Source organism: Salmo salar, chromosome 02 (genome assembly GCF_965601325.2).
Source record: "Salmo salar chromosome 02, fSalSal1, whole genome shotgun sequence".
NCBI classification, from domain to species: Eukaryota; Metazoa; Chordata; class Actinopteri; order Salmoniformes; family Salmonidae; genus Salmo; species Salmo salar.
The window spans coordinates 82,706,424-82,724,866 of NC_138292.1; the positions used below are offsets into that span (position 1 = coordinate 82,706,424).

General features: G+C 45.8%; 1 protein-coding gene and 1 pseudogene across 3 annotated transcripts; both read left to right on the top strand.

Moving 5' to 3' along the window:
• The first annotated feature begins 11,284 nt into the window (after positions 1-11,284).
• LOC106564043 (uncharacterized) lies at positions 11,285-13,772 on the top strand. Of its 2 annotated transcripts, XM_082968863.1 has the most exons (3): positions 11,285-11,836; positions 12,291-12,388; positions 13,704-13,772. In XM_082968863.1, exons 1-2 carry the CDS (start codon positions 11,548-11,550, stop codon positions 12,374-12,376), a joined length of 375 nt encoding a protein of 124 aa, XP_082824989.1. In that variant the 5' UTR covers positions 11,285-11,547; the 3' UTR covers positions 12,377-12,388; positions 13,704-13,772. The 2 variants fall into 2 exon arrangements, with proteins under 2 accessions (XP_082824989.1, XP_082824983.1); XM_082968857.1 differs by lacking the exon at positions 13,704-13,772 and having other exon boundaries at positions 12,291-13,164.
• LOC145850275 (uncharacterized) lies at positions 13,766-18,443 on the top strand (annotated as a pseudogene). The gene is made up of 2 exons (XR_014382605.1): positions 13,766-13,881; positions 17,420-18,443. The product of XR_014382605.1 is annotated as an uncharacterized LOC145850275 (transcript).

The window sequence follows — 18,443 nt, forward strand, 5'->3', positions numbered from 1 at the left end:
GGCTACAAGACCATCGCCAAGCAGCTTGGTGAGAAGGTGACAACAGTTGGTGCGATTATTCACAAATGGAAGAAACACAATAGAACTGTCAATCTCCCTTGGCCTGGGGCTCCATGCAAGATCTCACCTCATGGAGTTGCAATGATCATGAGAACGGTGAGGAATCAGCCCAGAACTACACGGGAGGATCTTGTCAATGTTCTCAAGGCAGCTGGGACCATAGTCACCAAGAAAACAATTGGTAACACACTACACCGTGAAGGACTGAAATCCTGCAGCGCCCGCAAGGTCCCCCTGCTCAAGAAAGCACATATACATGCCCGTCTGAAGTTTGCCAATGAACATCTGAATGATTCAGAGGACAACTGGGTGTAAGTGTTGTGGTCAGATGAGACCAAAATGTAGCTCTTTGGCATCAACTCGCCGTGTTTGGAGGAGGAGGAATGCTGCCTATGACCCCAAGAACACCATCCCCACCGTCAAACATGGAGGTGGAAACATTATGCTTTGGGGGTGTTTTTCTGCTAAGGGGACAGGACAACTTCACCGCATCAAAGGGACAATGGACGGGGCCATGTACTGTCAAATCCTGGGTGAGAACCTCCTTCCCTCAGCCAGGGCATTGAAAATGGTTTGTGGATGGGTATTCCAGCATGACAATGACCCAAAACACACGGCCAAGGCAACAAAGGAGTGGCTTAAGAAGAAGCACATTAAGGTCCTGGAGTGGCCTAGCCAGTCTCCAGACCTTAATCCCATAGAAAATCTGTGGAGGGAGCTGAAGATTCGAGTTGCCAAACATCAGCCTCGAAACCTTAATGACTTGGAGAAGATCTGCAAAGAGGAAAGGGACAAAATCCCTCCTGAGATGTGTGCAAACCTGGTGGCCAACTACAAGAAATGTCTGACCTCTGTGATTGCCAACAAGGGTTTTGCCACCAAGTACTAAGTCATGTTTTGCATGGGTATCGGAGAGGGGGTGCGGGAGGATGGAACTACCAGACCCCAATCTGAACGTCTGCGAGTAGCCAGCAGGTTGTCCAGCCGGATGGACAGGTCCACCAGCTGGTCCAACGTGAGGGTGGTGTCTCTGCAGGCCAGCTCCCGACAGACATCCTCACGCAGACTGCAGCGGTAATGGTCGATCAGGGCCCTGTTGTTCCATCCTGCGCCGGCAGCCAGGGTCCTAAAATCCAGGACGAACTCCTGGGCGCTCCTCGTCTCCTGCCTCAGATGGTAGAGGCGCTCACCCGCCGCTCTACCCTCGGGCGGGTGGTCGAAGACCGCCCGGAAATGGCAGGTGAACTCCTCAAACTGGTCCAACGCCGCATCTCCCTCTCTCCACACGGCGGTGGCCCACTCCAGGGCTCTCCCGGTGAGGCACGAAACGAGGGCGGACACCCTCTCCCGGTCCGATGGAGCCGGGTGAACGGTTGCCAGATAGAGGTCTAATTGTAATAAGAACCCCTGGCAGTTCGCAGCCCCCCCCCCGTCGTACTCCTGGGGCAAGGAGAGACGGATCCCACTGGGTTCAGGCGGGAAAGGGGTGCTCAAGAGAGACCCCGGTTGTGCTGGTGGAGGTGCTGGAAGAACTCCCTGTCTCTCCCAGCGGTCCATTGTCCGGACAACGCGATCCATGGCGGTACCAAGATGGTGAAGTAGTACTGCATGCTCCTGGACGCGCTCCTCCACCTCAATGGCCGGGGTACCTTCTCCTGCTGACTCCATAGTTTGGGTCGGTGATTCTGTAATGGGTGCGTGTTGGTGGCAGGAAAGTCAGGGCAGGAGAACGAACTTGGTATAAACTGAGTCGTTTAATAAGTGCTCACAAAACTCCGAAACCAAAATATACAAAATAATAAAAGTGGGTACAAAACCCGTCGCGCACCTGAACATAACTTGCACATCACATACAAACAAACAATCACCGACAAGGACATGAGGGGAAACAGAGGGTTAAATACACAACATGTAATTGATGAAATTGGAACCAGGTGTGATGTAAGACAAGACAAAATGGAAAATGAAAAATGGATCAGTGATGGCTAGAAGGTCGGCGACGTCGACCGCTGAACACCGCCCAAACAAGAAGAGGCACCGACTTCGGCGGAAGTCGTGACAGTATTGTTAGATATTACAGCACTGTTTCGATACAAAAATTGATGTTTAAATGATGCATATAAAATCTTTAGTACCTAGGCTTTGGGTTATATGTTAAAATGTCTAATAAACAACTATATTGTATACATTAACAAAATTGTTTTGCTACCTGCTTCTGTTTGTAGACGATACAGTTGTGTACTATATTGCCCGCCCTGCTGATCAGGCTCTATCTGAACTACAGTATGCTGCCATTATTTTACAGAAAACCTTTATTGACCTTAAATTATTATTGAATCTGTGTAAAACTAAGTATATGCTGTTTTCTAGAGTGCACAAAAATGATTCCAATGATTAAAGTGTATGTACCTAGTATGGTGTATCTGACGTTGAGCTGTCTTTTAAAATACATATTGATGAGTTAGTTAATTAAGATGCTGAGTTGGGGTTTTGGGCTGGGTTTCTGTATAGACTGTGGTAAACCGTGGGGTGTTGGGTTGAGCTTGCAGAGATTGACACAGACACAGGGAGGCTTTAGTCCGAAAAACAACTTTACTTAAGACGGAAAATAAATATATCAAAGAAATAACTTAGAAGGAAGACCGAGCAAAACCTCTCTCCCTTCTCCCCCGCGGTGTGCAATCGTGCTCCTTTTATTTAGCCTCCACGGCTGTTTGGCACTTTCCTCTAATTACCTCCACTTAGCTGTCCGTGTCAGGGTACCCAGCTCCCATATTCCCAGCAGAGGGAGCCAACGTCACCTCACGTACCTCCCCTCTCTTACCACCCCCCGGGGTAGACCTCCTGGGATAACCCCCCCCCCCTCCCCCTTAGCCCTGACTGGGAGGGAGGCATGCTCAGGGCTAGGTTTGCATCCCTCCTGGATAGGGCATCCGCCTTGCCGTGCTGGGCCCCCGACCTGTGGATGACAGAGAAAGAGAATCGCTGTAAGGACAGGAACCAGCGGTTGACACGGTCATTCGTGTCCTGACCTCGTGCCATCCACATGAGCGGGGCATGGTCAGTAATCAGGGTGAACTTCCTCCCGAGGAGGTAATACTTGAGGGTGTCGAGGGCCCACTTCACGGCGAGATACTCCTTCTCGACAATTGAGTATTTCTTTGCCCTCGGGAGGAGCTTCCTGCTGACATACATGATGGGGTGCTCCTCGCCTTCCTGCTCTTGGGACAAAACTGCCCCTACCCCGGTGTCAGACGCGTCTGTCTGGACCAGGAGGTTTTTTGAGAAGTCCGGGGTGACGAGTACCGGGTGCGAACATAGCGCATCCTTCAGGGCCTGGAACGCCGCCTCTGTCCTCCGTCCATCGCACCGTCTGGGGTAGTTGTGCCTTTGTTAAATCTGTGAGGGGAGAAGCTATTGCGGCAAAGTTAGGTACAAATCTACTGTAGTAGCCTGCTAACCCCAGGAATGACTTTACCTGCCTCTTGGTTCGGGGGACCGGCCATCCCCTAATGGCAGCGATTTTTTTTCTTGGGGTTTCACATTTCCCCTCCCGATCTGATATCCCAGGTACTCCACTTTGGCGTAGCCCAGCTTGCACTTGTGGGGGTTCGCGGTCAGACCTGCATCCCTTAGCGCATCAACCACGGCCTGTAACTTACACAGATGTGACTCCCAATTGTTACTGTGCACAATTATGTCATCTAGATAAGCCGCTGCGTACTCACTGTGCGGCCGAAGGACTCGGTCCATGAATCGTTGAAATGTCGCTGGTGCCCCGTGGAGCCCGAAAGGCAGAACCCGGTAGTGGTATAGCCCCCCCCGGGGTGGAGCAGGCAGTCTTCTCCCGGGAGGCTGCTGCCAGTGGCACCTGCCAGTACCCCTTCGTCAGGTCCAAGGTGCTGACGTATCTCGCCGTCCCCAAGCGGTCGATCAGTTCATCCACCCGGGGCATGGGGTAGGCATCAAACTTACTGACCTCGTTCAGGCCCCGGAAGTCATTACAGAAGCGGACGGTTCCGTCCGGTTTCGGAACCAGCACTATGGGGCTAGACAACTCACTGTGTGACTCATCCAGTACCCCCATTTCTAACATTGTTGTCACTTCCCGCTGGACCGGCACCCTCCGGGCTTCTGGTATCCGGTATGGCCTTTCAACGCACTTTTTCTCCCGGAAGGGTGTTGATCTGATGTTCCACGAGGTCCGTGCGCCCCGGCACCTTGGAGAACACGGCCGTATTCCACTGGACCAACTCTCTGAGCTCCTGTCGTTGGGTCGGGCTGAGATCTTCCCCATTGCCACTTCGACCGAGGGCGGGCCCTGCTGTTGCCGGGTCCACGTTATGCACAGCGCCTCGCGTGCATACCATTTCTTCAGTAAATTCACATGGTAAAGCTGGAGGGGTTTTCTCCGCCCCGGTTGGCGGACCTTATAGTTGACGTCGCCTACCCGCTCAACGATGTCATAGGACCCATGCCACGTAGCCAGGAATTTACTCTCCATGGTAGGGATCAGCACCAAGACCTTCTCACCGGGTTGGAACTCTCGTGGTTGGGCCCCCCGGTTGTAGACACGCTCCTGGGCACGTTGCGCCTGGGCCATGTGCTCTCTCACCACTGGCCAAATCGCCAGTGGGGGTCGGCTGCTCTTCCCAGACCTCCTTGGCTAGGTCCAGCAGCCCGCGGGGCCGACAGCCATACAGGAGCTCAAAGGGGGAGAACCCTGTGGATGCTTGGTTACCTCGCGCACTGAAAACATCAGGTGGGCAGCAGCTGGTCCCAGTTCCTCCTGTCTCTCTCGATGACCTTCTTCAGCATCTGTTTCAGGGTCTTACTGAAGCGTTCCACCAGCCCGTCGGTGGTACACACTGGTCCTCACCTGTTTGATTCGTAACATAATGCAGACATCCTTCATCACATGAGACATGAACACGGTGCCCTGGTCCGTCAGGATTTCCTGCAGAATACCTACCCGGCTGAGTAAATGGAAGAGCTCCCGTGCGATACCTTTTGATGCCGCCGTGCGTAGCGGGATTGCCTCAGGGTACCGGGTGGCGTAATCCATGATTACCAGGATGTATTGGTGTCCCTGCGCGGTCTTCACCAACGGACCCACCAGATCCATTGCCACCCACTCGAATGGCACTCCTATAATGGGCAAGGGAACCAAAGGGTTTCGATACTGCACCCTCTGAGCTGTGATCTGGAACTCCGGGCAACTACAGCAGTAGTCCTCCACGGCGCGCTTGACTCCGGGCCAGTGGAACTGGTTCCCGATCCACTCCCTGGTTTTCTCCACCCCCAAGTGTGCCCCAAGCAGGTGGGTGTGGGCAAGCTGCAACACAGTCCTAACATACTGGCTGGGTATGAGTAACAAGTCTTGTCTCCCCATTATGCTTTACTACCTGATACAATAAATTATGCTTAATTGTGAAGTGGGGGTAGTGCCAATCACTTACCCCAGGTAACAGTACACCATCCACCGCCATCACCTGGGCCCTAGCGTTCTGGAGATTTGGGTCTTCTAATTGGGCCGTCCCGAACTGACCCGTGAGGATTCCCGTGTCGGGAGGTCCGTCTAGGGCCTCCACCTCCATAAAGGGGAGCCTGAGGTCTTCCTTGCATGGTGGCTCGCTTGCCGGAGCGGGGTCGTCTCCCTCCTCCGGGTCCGACTCGGGCCCAGTGGACACCTCTTGTGGCGGGGATTGGGTGGCACAGGCCACTGTCTTTTTTCCTTTTCTTCCTACCTCCCGTGCTCGCCTCCCCAGGTCCCTCCTCCACAGTGCCTGGAAGAGAGGGCAGTCTCGACCATGGAGAATGGACACGGGTAGGTTAGGCACAGCTCCCACGCGCATCTGGCACTCCCCCTTTGGGGGTGGTTATCCTCACGGGCACCGTAGGGTACCTCTTCATGTCCCCGTGTACACAGGACACTGTCACCTCCTCGTCCCCCAGTTCCTCCTTCCCCTGTCGTGTGAGCCACTGCGGGTGGGCCAGGGTCACCATGCTGCCGGAGTCCAGCAAAGCGCTGGTGTCGATGCCATCGATTCGTACTGGAACCATCGGAGGGGCCGTCTCGGTGTGCGTTTAACAGGAGGTGACATAATTCGCCATCCGGGTTATCCCAGCGCTGGGGGGTGCGGAGGGCATGGCCTCCTCCTGGGTCAGGAGAGCACCACGCGAGGTTCCCCGGCTCACCGCACTCATAGCAGTGTCTCTGATCGGGGTCCAGCAGCAGCCGGCGTCGTCGGTTTGGGTCATCCTCCCGCTTCACAGCCTCGGCTGGTTCCGTCCGGGCCCCCTTCAGCTCTTCGCCTCTCTTTCTCTCCGCTCGGGCCCCTCTCAGCAGGTCCTGGGTGTTCTGGTGAATTTCCACCGCTGTCAGCAATTCCTCCAGGCTCTGGGGGTTCTGCATGCTCACCGTCTTCTTCATCTCGTAGGGCATGGCTCGAAGGTATTTATCCAGGACGAGTTTGTCGAGCATCGGGAGGGATGATACTTCCGTCAGTAGCCAGCCCTTGGTCAGCCGCACCAAGTTGCTCATCTGCGCATGGGGGGACAGGGTGAGGTCAAAGGCCCAGTCGTGGACCAGTTGTGCACGGCGTGCGAGATTGAACTCATAATGGCACTTTCCTCTAATTACCTCCACTTAGCTGTCCGTGTCGAGGTGCCCAGCTCCCGTATTCCCAGCAGAGGGAGCCAACGTCGCCTCATGTACCTCCCCTCTATTACCATCCCCCGGGGTAGACCTCCTGGGATACCACAAGATGTTAAGCTGTCTTTTAAAAAACATATTGATGAGTTAGTTAATTAAGATGCTGAGTATTAAAAGGGTCTTCTTCTATAGAAATAGGTCAGGCCTCTTGCTTAATAGTACAAAGCAGATCATTCAATCGATGTTCTTACTGGTCCTAGACTATGGCGACATCATCTATATGAATGCAGCTGCCACTTCATTAAAGCCATTAGATGCATTTGACCATAGTGTACTTTGTATTATTATGGTCACAGGTTCAGTACACATCCCTGCATTCTCTATCAGGAAGTAGGCTGACCCTCTTTGTGGTCACGTAGGTCCATTCATTGCTCTCTTTGCATTTATAAAGCTCTTTGACAGTAACTCTCTCTGTAGCTAACATCTACAATAACCATTAGAGGTAAGAGTTGGCGTTATCATGCGCAGTCTCAGGGGATGGCTAGCTCTGGAAATTGCTTTGGTCTGTACAGAGTTAGGTAAATCAGCTCTTTGCATTTACTTGTGGAATAATCTCAAAACTTCTCTAAAAGTTTGTTTTGGTGCCTCTAGGTTAATTCAGTCTGCTGAATGAGGACCTGTTACAACTTACTTACAAAACCTTTAAAGGAGTTCATGAAACCATTCTGTCATGGATGTATGTAAACATATTTACCACGTATTGCTTGTTACAGAGGACTACTTTTGTACATTGAATAGACATTCATCACTGTTACACCTCCTTGATGTGATGGTTTTCTATGTCTGTACATAGTGTGAAAAGGGGTTTCCAAAAAGTTAATACCCCCCTAAACCAGAATGTTAAATGACCTTTATGATCTTTTGTACCATTATGACTTTGGGGTTCTTATCCCCCTCTGTCAAAATCCACACTGTGAACACATCTTTAACATTCATGAACCTTCACTATCTTCATCCCTGAACTAGCAACAATAACTATTGTCTATTGTTATTCTCAGTAACCTTCCTGGCCTTGTGAAATCCTAGCTAAATACAATGTTCCCACCAGTTTTCATGTCTTTGGTTATGCAAACATTTGTTAATTCGATTATATTTCTCATTAAGAATAATGTTGTTTTAATTCTATATGGGTCACGCCTTGCTTTGGTCAGGTGTTCCCTTATGTGTCAATGATTTTAATTCAGAATATAGCAATTATGCTCCTCAATCACTTACAGTGCCGTCAGAAAGTAATTGAGCTCAGGTGCATCCTTTTTCCATTGATCATCCTTGAGATGTTTCTACAACTAGACTGGAGTCCACCTGTGGTAAATTCAAATGATTGGACATGATTTGGAAAGGCACACTCCTGTCTATATAAGGTCCCACAGTTGACAGTGCATGTCAGAGCAAAAACCTAGCCATGAGGTGGAAGGAATTGTCCGTAGAGCTCCGAGACAGGATTGTGTTGAGGCACAGATCTGGGGAAGGGTAAAATATTTTTGCAGCGTTGAAGGCCCCTGATTTAGCCCCCTGCAGTAAAAGGTTATTCATGGGGTAAAATGATCTGATTTAGCCCCCTGCAGTAAAAGGTTATTCATGGGGTAAAATGATCTGATTTAGCCCCCTGCAGTAAAAGGTTATTCATGGGGTAATATGATCTGATTTAGCCCCCTGCAGTAAAAGGTTACTCATGGGGTAATATGATCTGATTTAGCCCCCTGCAGTAAAAGGTTATTCATGGGGTAAAATGATCTGATTTAGCCCCCTGCAGTAAAAGGTTATTCATGGGGTAAAATGATCTGATTTAGCCCCCTGCAGTAAAAGGTTATTCATGGGGTAAAATGATCTGATTTAGCTCCCTGCAGTAAAAGGTTATTCATGGGATAAAATGATCTGATTTAGCCCCCTGCAGTAAAAGGTTATTCATGGGGTAAAATGATCTGTTTAAGTCATTAGTAAAGGACACATCGTTAACAATACAGTTATCTTTTATTTTTGTTTTGTGGTCTATATCTTCTCAATCATTTATTCTTACATAAACAGAAAACATGTGTACCTAAACACAACATGTCTGCAAGGGCCCCTCTAGGTTCACAACCTTTTGACCATTAAATCTGGATAGCTGACAACTCTTTTTAAAAGGTTAAATGATCTGTTCAGGTCGTCAGTAAAGGAAGCATAGTTAAAGAGGATGGTGTGAGGCCTCTGGGGCTTTTTTGGGGGGTTGACTGAGACATCCCTCAGACACTCTTTTATGGGGGGTAAAATGTATCTGTTTTGGTCATCAGTAAAGGGGACATCTTAAATATTACAATGACCCCTTTCAAAGACTGAGACATCCCTCAGACACTCTTTTATGGGGGGTAAAATTATCTGTTTAGGTCGTTAGTAAAACACATGTTTTCAAAGACACCTGGGGGTCCATGTTGTTAATCATTTTGTGTACATATAGTTCCCCTGTGTGCAAGGGCCCCCCTAGATTCACAACTTCTTGATTCTTAACATTCCCACCCAAGGGGAGAGACAGAGGGAGAGAAGTTGGGAGAAAGAGATTTATTTCATTGAAGGTAAATTACATTTTCTTTCAAACCTTTTATTTTATCCAAAAACTTTAGTACAGACATTTAAAAATACATACTACAATTATTAAAATGTACTATGTAATATTAAATACTAAACTATGTCACTAATGTTTTATTACTAAAGACCTTTATATAGATCATACATGTTATTACTACACAATACTACACATTACTACACAATACTACACAAGACATGTTTTCTTTTTTTTGGAAAGTGTTTTTAATTACTTTCTTCGAAAAAAGTAGAATGAGCATGGCCCTTGTTTGCCTGTAACCCCCACGAGTTGTCTGTTGTTCATCTCTCTTGAGGTTTCTTCTCTCTCCTAGTGTTCACAGGACAAGCCTTACTTATACTCAGGCAGACCTACCTGGAAAGGACTTGATCCTGTTCATTCTATAAGGGATCACAAGCTCACTACACAGCAGTTCCACAAGCTCATTACACAGCAGTTCCACAAGTTCACTACACAGCAGTTCCACAAGCTCACTACACAGCAGTTCCACAAGTTCACTACACAGCAGTTCCACAAGCTCACTACACAGCAGTTCCACAAGTTCACTACACAGCATTTCCAAAAGTTCACTACACAGCAGTTCCGCAAGTTCACTACACAGCAGTTCCACAAGTTCACTAAACAGCAGTTCCACAAGTTCACTACACAGCAGTTCCACAAGTTCACTACACAGCAGTTCCACAAGCTCACTACACAGCAGTTCCACAAGTTCACTACACAGCAGTTCCAAAAGTTCACTACACAGCAGTTCCACAAGTTCACTACACAGCAGATCCACAAGTTCACTACAAAACTTACCAACTGTTTGAACTGTTCAAATAGATCAAACTCAGGCCTCCCTGGAAAAAACGTTTTCCTTCAAACATATTTTACTTCAACCACATTTCTTTCAGTTCAACAAGTTCACTACACGCCAAATCAATCACCAGGACATTACTATTTACTTCCACCGTGTTTTACTTCTTTTACTTAATAGAAACAGCTGCTCTATAAAGTTTCATAATCACAGACTAAATATGGTGAGAACATCCGAAGAGGATGGGTGTAGATACCCTTTAATTTAAGTGGTGGCTCTGTGATTGCAGAGTTTGCTGAACAAATCACTACTGGATTGATGCAAATAGTCATGGTATCATTCTGCCAGGTAAACATAGACTACTTTGCAGTTAACATTTAATTTACAAGTTTTTTGGGAAAGCTTTTCTATCAACGAGAAGATGGTTGTCATTAGCTTCATCGCTAACAGCTACACATAGTGGTAGACAAATGCACTCAGACAGGGGCATTTCTGGGCTGTTTCCTCTTCAGAAAGTTGAGGGAAAATACAAATCACTTAGGCAAATTTAACAACAACTTGCAGGCAGTGGGTTCAGAAGAGCTATGACAAAAAATGAATACAAATTATACCACCACCCAAAAGGCCACTTCAGAGACAGGAATGGAAAAAGGAGCACGTGCTCTACACAGGTAGAGGCCTATCTGTCCATGTTGCCTTTTGCAAAGTGGGCACTGCTTCATGTGGCAACACCAACACTCACCTAAATAGCCCATATGCCACTGGGTGAGAGAAGTTTTTATTGTATTTGGGCAGCATTAGCAGGTGTTATTATGTGTTGTTAGTGATGAGCCTCGGCCAATTTAGCTAGGAATATGCCACCGTCTTCAATCTGTCACCTAATCCTGCCGAATGGGCAGGTCAGCCCTGGAGTAAAGTATTGGCTGTAAGAAGTAAGAGAAAACATAACATCTGGTTGTTTTTAAATGAGTTCTTATGACATTGCTTGCCAGAATAAACATTGTAATTAATATTTTTCCAATCTGCGTTACCCACTCCAGTCAGCAGATGGCGATGTGAGTCTTTCAGTTGATGCTTCTTGCGTGACGTATAATCTAGTGGACGGAACGGGAGGCTTCTTCAACAGCGTCAACAGACTACTGATTCAACAACGCGGAAGCTTGCAAGTGAATTTAAACCCAAAACATTGAAGGGCTTTAGACCAATCTTGTGTAAATTCATCTTAGTGTTTTGAACATAATTATGTTTACTTATCTACTAGTTCATTTAAACGTAATTTGCTTGTTAATTTAGCGAATGTGTTAAATTGATAATGTACTAGGCTAATCGCCAGGACCTTGAGGCCACTAAGCTAGACAGACAGAAGCTCTGGTGAAAGGAGAGGAAGAAGCTTTCAGAATGGAAAAGGAGGAAGAGGAGGCTATCACATTGAATGAAGAAGATGATGATATTACAGTGAAAGAGGAAGATGGGAAAGAAGTTGTCAGAGTGGAAGAGGAGGAGGTAGAAGCTTTCAGAATCAAAATGGAGGAAGATGCCATAACGTTGAAAGAAGAGAATGTAGTGAAAGAAGAGGAAGAACCTTTTGGAGTAAAAGAGGAAGAGGAGGTTATCTCAATAAAAGAGGAGGAGGAAGACGTTTTGGGAGTGAAGAAGGAGGAGGAGACTGAAGATCCGATTAAGACCAGTGAGTACTATCTTAAAAACAGGCACAAACTATGCATTTCTTTAACTAAAAGTTTTAAAGGGGCATTCTACTGAAGTTCTACACTTGAATATGTTGTAAAGTACTGTATAAATTGTTAAAGGTGCAATCCGTCATTGGTACATATATTTTTGGGACTTTTAAATTACATTTATTGAATTCTCCATGTGGTCTATATTAAAGTGCACATCATCTAATATAACAGGCTTTTAAAATTCAATATAGGTGCATAATTTCTACTTAAAATATCAAAGGGACGCAAAAGGCACCCATTTCATTGATTGCAATATAATTTTACATCACAAACAATATTTTAGGAAATCATGATGAAAGTGGCCATTTTAGGCGTTTTCAGATATTAATGCCTCTTGTAAGACTCTGTGATTTTAAGAGACGGTCATAAGTTTACAATCTGTTTATGTTCTCATTCACACAGGAGAGAGACATGACTATCGTGGATCCTCTGGGGAGCCTCAACAACATCCTGATGCTGACGAGTCAGAGAAGAGTCTCTTCAGATAAGAACACCAGTTGGTACAGCTTGGTCAAATCAAATTTTATTTGTCACATACACATGGTTAGCAGGTGTTAATGCAAGTATAGGGAAATGCTTGTGCTTGTAGTTCTGACCATGCAGTAATATCTAACAAGTAATATAACCTAACAATTTCACAACAACTACCTTATACACACAAGTTTAAAGGAATGAATATGAATATGTACAAAAAAATATATAAATGAGTGATGTCCGAACGGCATAGGCAAGATGCAGTAGATGGTATAGATCACAGTATATACATGTGAGATGAGTAATGTAGGGTATGAAAACATTATATAAAGTGGCATTGTTTAAAGTGGCTAGTGATACATTACATCAAGATGGCAAGATGCAGTAGACGGTATAGCATACAGTATATACATATGAGATGAGTAATGTAGGGTAAGTAAACATTATATATTATAAAGTGGCTAGAGATAAATTGATTACATAAATTTTTCCATTATTAAAGTGGCTGGAGTTGAGTCAATATGTTGGCAGCAGACACTCAATGTTAGTGATGGCTGTTTAACAGTCTGATGGCCTTGAGATAAAAGCCATTTTTCAGTCTCAGTCCCCGCTTTGATGCACCTGTACTGACCTCGCCTTCTGGATGATAGCGGGGTGAACAGGCAGTGGCTCGGGTGGTTGTTGTCCTTGATTATCTTTTTGGCCTTCCTGTGACATCGGGTGGTGTAGGTGTCCTGGAGGGCAGGTAGTTTGCACCCGGTGATGCGTTGTGCAGACCTCACTACCCTCTGGAGAGCCTTCCGGTTATGGGCGGAGCAGCTGCCGTACCAGGCGGTGATACAGCCCGACAGGATGCTCTCGATTGTGCATCTGTAAAAGTTTGTGAGTGTTTTTGGTGACGAGCCAAATTTCTTCAGCCTCCTGAGGTTGAAGAGGCGCAGCTGCGCCTTCTTCACCACGCTGTCTGTGTGGGTGGACCATTTCAGTTTGTCCGTGATGTGTACGCCGAGGAACTTTAAACTCACCACCCTCTCCACTACTGTCCCGTCAATGTAGATAGGGGGCTGCTCCCTCTGCTGTTTCCTGAAGTCCACGATCATCTCCTTTGTTTTGTTGACATTGAGTGTGAGGTTATTTTCCTGACACCACACTCCGAGGGCCCTCACCTCCTCCCTGTGGGCCGTCTCGTCGTTGTTGGTAATCAAGCCTACCACTGGTCTGGTCTAGCATACAGCTTGCTCTATCGGGGTCTGGGCTGGGTTTCTGTAAAGCACTTCATGTCAACAGTGACATCAGCATCCATAATGATATGTGTCTGTGTCCCCTCTTTATGGTTACCAGGACAACGCTAGCCCTTACGCCCTTCCGGAGTCCCCGTGTCATACCTCTCCCGGTAGCACCTTACTGCTGGGTATGAAGAGGTTGTCTGTGCTGCTGGTGGACTGCACGAAAACAATGGGGCTGAGTGGAACTGTGAGAGGAGGAGAAGAGAAGAAAGGATCAGATTTGACACATCAAAGTAAGTGCTGTAGTTTAGTTTGAACAAATACAATAGATCTGCCCACTGGTATCTGTTACCAGGACAACCAGCAGAGTTCTGTTAGTTGACATGAAGATAGACTGGTGGATATGGATGTTATGAATATCATAACACTGAAAAAGGATTCTGCCAATGAAAAGAGAGAAGCCAATAGACCATATAAAACCTTGATGAACGTTAGCTTTGGAGAGAAAGTTTCAAGATGATCTGATGTAAGGTGCATGTTTTACAAAAACCTTTTCCTAACATCTGATCTACACAACTTAAAAAAGGAAACAACTTAAAAAAGGAAATACCTAGATTCTTCAAATATTATAGTCTTAAAGGAGGCCTGTAGCATCTAATGATGAAACATTATGGAGTCTTAAAGGAGGACTGTAGCATCTAATGATGAAACATTATGGAGTCTAATGATGGAAAGGGGATACCTAGTCAGTTGTATAACTAAATGTGTCTTCCGCATTGAACCCAACCCCTCTGATTCAGAGCCTTAATCGACGTCCAAGTCATTGGTGCCCGGGGAGCAGTTGTTGTTGTTAACTGCCTTGCTCAAGTTCAGGACGGCAGATTTTTCCAACTTGCGGGCGTGGGGATTCGAACCGTGGACCTTTCGGTTACTGGCCCAACATTCTTAGCTGCTAGTCTACAAATGTTCCAACTTCAATTAATTATTCCTCAATGATGCTTTAAAGAAGTTGTTTACCCATAATCCAGAAACTCCTAAGTGATTCCATACATTGAAACTAGTCCAGTGGAGTTTGTCCCCTCTCCCCCTCTCTCTCCATGTAGTGCTGTACTGAAACAGCTGCAAATACGTGATTTTGCTGCATGCGGGCCTCACTCTGCTGCTTTGCCAGTTAATTTGTTATTTTATTAAAGCTATGGCCTTTGGATTGGATTGCTTATGTCTGAGGGAGAAAAAAAATGTCAACCCATAAATGACTGGGCAGGGGCGCAGCCATTGGTGGACCTGGGAGGGCATAGGCCCACCCACTGGGGATCCTGGCCACAAAAGGGCTTTATTACAGAGCGACGTACTCCTCAGTTTCATCAGCTGTCCGGGTGGCTGGTCTCAGTTTCCCATAGGTGAAAAAGCCGGATGTACTGGGCTGGCGTGGTTACATGTGGTCTGCAGTTGTGAGGCCGGTTGGACGTACTGCCAAATTCTCTAAAACAATGTTGGAGGCGGCTTATGGTAGAGGAATTTACAGTACCAGTCAGGAATTGACATTCCAGGGTCTCTTTTTTTATTTTTTTACTATTTTCTACATTGTAGAATAATAATGAAGACATCAAATATGATATAACACATATGGAATCATGTAGTAACCAAAACAGTGTTAAACAAATCAAAATAAAGTAGCCACCCTTTGCCTTGATGACAGCTTTGCACACTCTTGGCATTCTCTCAACCAGCTTCATGAGGCAGTCACCTGGAATGCATTTCAATTAACATGTGTGCCTTGTTAGAAGTTAAGTTCTGGAATTTCTTTCCTTAATGCTTTTGAGCCAATCAGTTGTGTTGTGACAAGGTAGGGGTGGTATACAGAAGATAGCCCTATTTGGTAAAAGACCAAGTCCATATTATGTCAAGAACAGCTCAAATAAGCAAAGAGAAACGACAGTCCATCATTACTTTAAGGACCACCACAGGAATGGAAGGCCCAGAGTTACTTCTACTGCAGAGGATAAGTTCATTAGAGTTACCAGCCTCAGAAATTGCAGCCCAAATAAATGCTTCACAGAGTTCAAGTAACAGACACATCTCAACATCAACTGTTCAGAGGAGACTGCGTGAGTCAGGTCTTCATGGTTTACTTTCTGCAAAGAAACCACTACTAAAGGACACCAATAATAAGAAGAGACATGATCAAGGTACATTAGACTGGTGGAAAGTTTGAAACCAACACGAAGCATGGAGGAGGAGGTGTGATGGTGTGTGGGTGCTTTGCTGTTAACACTGTCAGTGATTTATTTAGAATTCAAGGCACACTTAACCAGCATGTCTACCACAGCATTCTGCAGCGATACGTCAACCCATCTGGTTTGTGGTTGGTGGGACTATCATTTGTTTTTCAACAGGACAATGACCCAACACACCTCCAGGTGGTGTAAGGGCTAATTGACCAAAAAGGAGGGTGATGGGGTGCTGCATCAGATGACCTGGCCTTCACAATCCCCCGACCTCAACCCAATTGAGATGGTTTGGGATGAGTTAGACCGTAGAGTGAAGGAAAAGCAGCCAACAAGTTCTCAGCATATGTGGGATCTCCTTCAAGACTGCTGATTGAGAGAATGCCAAGAGTGTGCAAAGCTGTCAAGGCAAAGGGTGGCTACTTTGAAGAATCTAATATATATTTTGGTGTAACCCTTTTTTGGTTACTACATGATTCCATGTGTTTTTTCATAGTTTTGATGTCTTCACTTTTATTCTACAATGTAGAAAATAGTAAAAAATAAAGAAAAACCCTTGAATTAGTAGGTGAGTCCGAACTTTTGACTGGTACTGTACATTAAATTCCCTGGCAACAGCTCCAGTGGACATTCCTGCAGTCAGCATACCATTTGCACGCTCTCTCTGAGACATCTGTGGCATTGTTGTGTGACAAAACTGCACATTGTAGCGGCCTTTTATTGTCCCCAGCACAAGGTGCACCTGTGAAATGATAATGCTGTTTAATCAGCTTCTTGATATACCACACATGGATGGATTATCTTGGCAACGTATACATGTTCATGAACAGGGATGTGAAAATTTGTGCACAATTTGAGAGAAATAAGCTTTTTGTTCATATGGAAAAATTCTGCATTCTTTTATTTCAGCTAATGAAACATGGAACCAACACTTTACATGTTGCGTTTATATTTTTGTTCAGTGTAGTTACTATCAGTTTTAGGAACATATGATGTCATATGGAATTCATCACATGCGAATGAACAAGCCTTTTCAGACTTTATAATATGGCTGTATATAAACTTACTATATATAGTTACTATCAGTTTTAGGAACATCTACCCAAAATATCTCACTGTATTTTTTAACTTTACCCAAACTGTCATGACATCAGTGATGGTCAAAATGTTGAAAATTTGTCAACGTCTAAATAACAAACTGGGCCATTTTTAAATAGCGTGTCGAACCCTTTCAACAACGGGGAGATGTTATGTTCTTTACTTATTTTAGGTCACATTCTGTATCATACAGCTATGATATACATTCTATATTTAGAACCACCTGCTCGATTGGAATCCAGCGATGTCTGTGTCTTCAGTGTCCTAGAACTGTTTAGTTTTTTGTGTTCTGACTTGTAAAACAGAATGAATAAAATAATTAATGTAAACATATCAGTAATTACCAGGAAGCTCTACAACATTTGTTTTAAAATCACACCAAGATTGTTAAAACTGGCCTCAGGTTATTGAGGGATCTGATTAGGATTTACCCTCGAAGCAAGGCCGTTTTATCATGTGGAGGTTTCGTTCAGGTCTCTATTTAAATCAACACTGTCTTTGGCAGGAGAAAAACCAGACTCCGAGGAACCAGAGCCAGAGACGTCCAAACCAGCAAGACGACACCAGTGCTCCCACTGTGGAAAGGGTTGTAACCAGTTATGGGACCTGAAACAACATGAGAGAATCCACACGGGAGAAGCCTTACCACTGCTCCCAGTGTGGAAAGAGTTTTAACCAGAAAGGCCACCTGAACCAACATGAGAGGATACACACAGGGGACAAGCCTTACCACTGCTCCCAGTGTGGAAAGAGTTTTAACCAGAAAGCCCACCTGGACCAACATGAGAGGATACACACAGGGGAGAAGCCTTACCACTGCTCCCAGTGTGGAAAGAGTTTTAACCAGAAAGGCCACCTGAACCAGCATGAGAGGATACACACAGGGGAGAAGCCTTACCACTGCTCCCAGTGTGGAAAGAGTTTTAACCAGAAAGCCCACCTGGACCAACATGAGAGGATACACACAGGGGAGAAGCCTTACCACTGCTCCCAGTGTGGAAAGAGTTTTAACCAGAAAAGCTACCTGAAAAAACGAGAGAATACACACAGGGGAGAAGCCTTACCACTGCTCCCAGTGTGGAAAGATTTCTGCCCATTTATGTAACCCGAAAACACAGGAGAGAATACACACAGGGGAGAAGCCTTACCACTGCTCTCAATGTGGAAATAGTTTTACCCAGTTAGGGCACCTGAAAAGCCACAGGAGAGTGCACACATGTAGGCTGAACGGTAAGACATAGGACAGATGTGGGCTGAACAGTAGGACATAGGACAGATATAGGCCTCTGAATAGTGGGACATAGGACAGGTTCAGGCCCAATACATGGTGGGACAGTAGTCCCCAGAGACTCTGAATGTGTCTTGACTTTCCAGTGTTTTCCCTACTGCATGTATTATAGTGGGTTATGTCAGTCTTAGGGGGAAGATCAGCTTTAATATTGAACATTGATGGAATCTACAATCTATGTAATTGTCTGCATCATTTCTAATCCCCCATATAAAATATATAATTTTGTAAGTAAATATAT

Bases quoted from the DNA above. Each gene is read 5' to 3' on its own strand.
- LOC106564043 (XM_082968863.1), top strand. From the start codon at position 11,548: ATGGAAAAGGAGGAAGAGGAGGCTATCACATTGAATGAAGAAGATGAT. The intron at 11,837-12,290 runs GTGAGTACTATC...TCATTCACACAG, and splicing joins TGAAGATCCGATTAAGACCA to GAGAGAGACATGACTATCGT.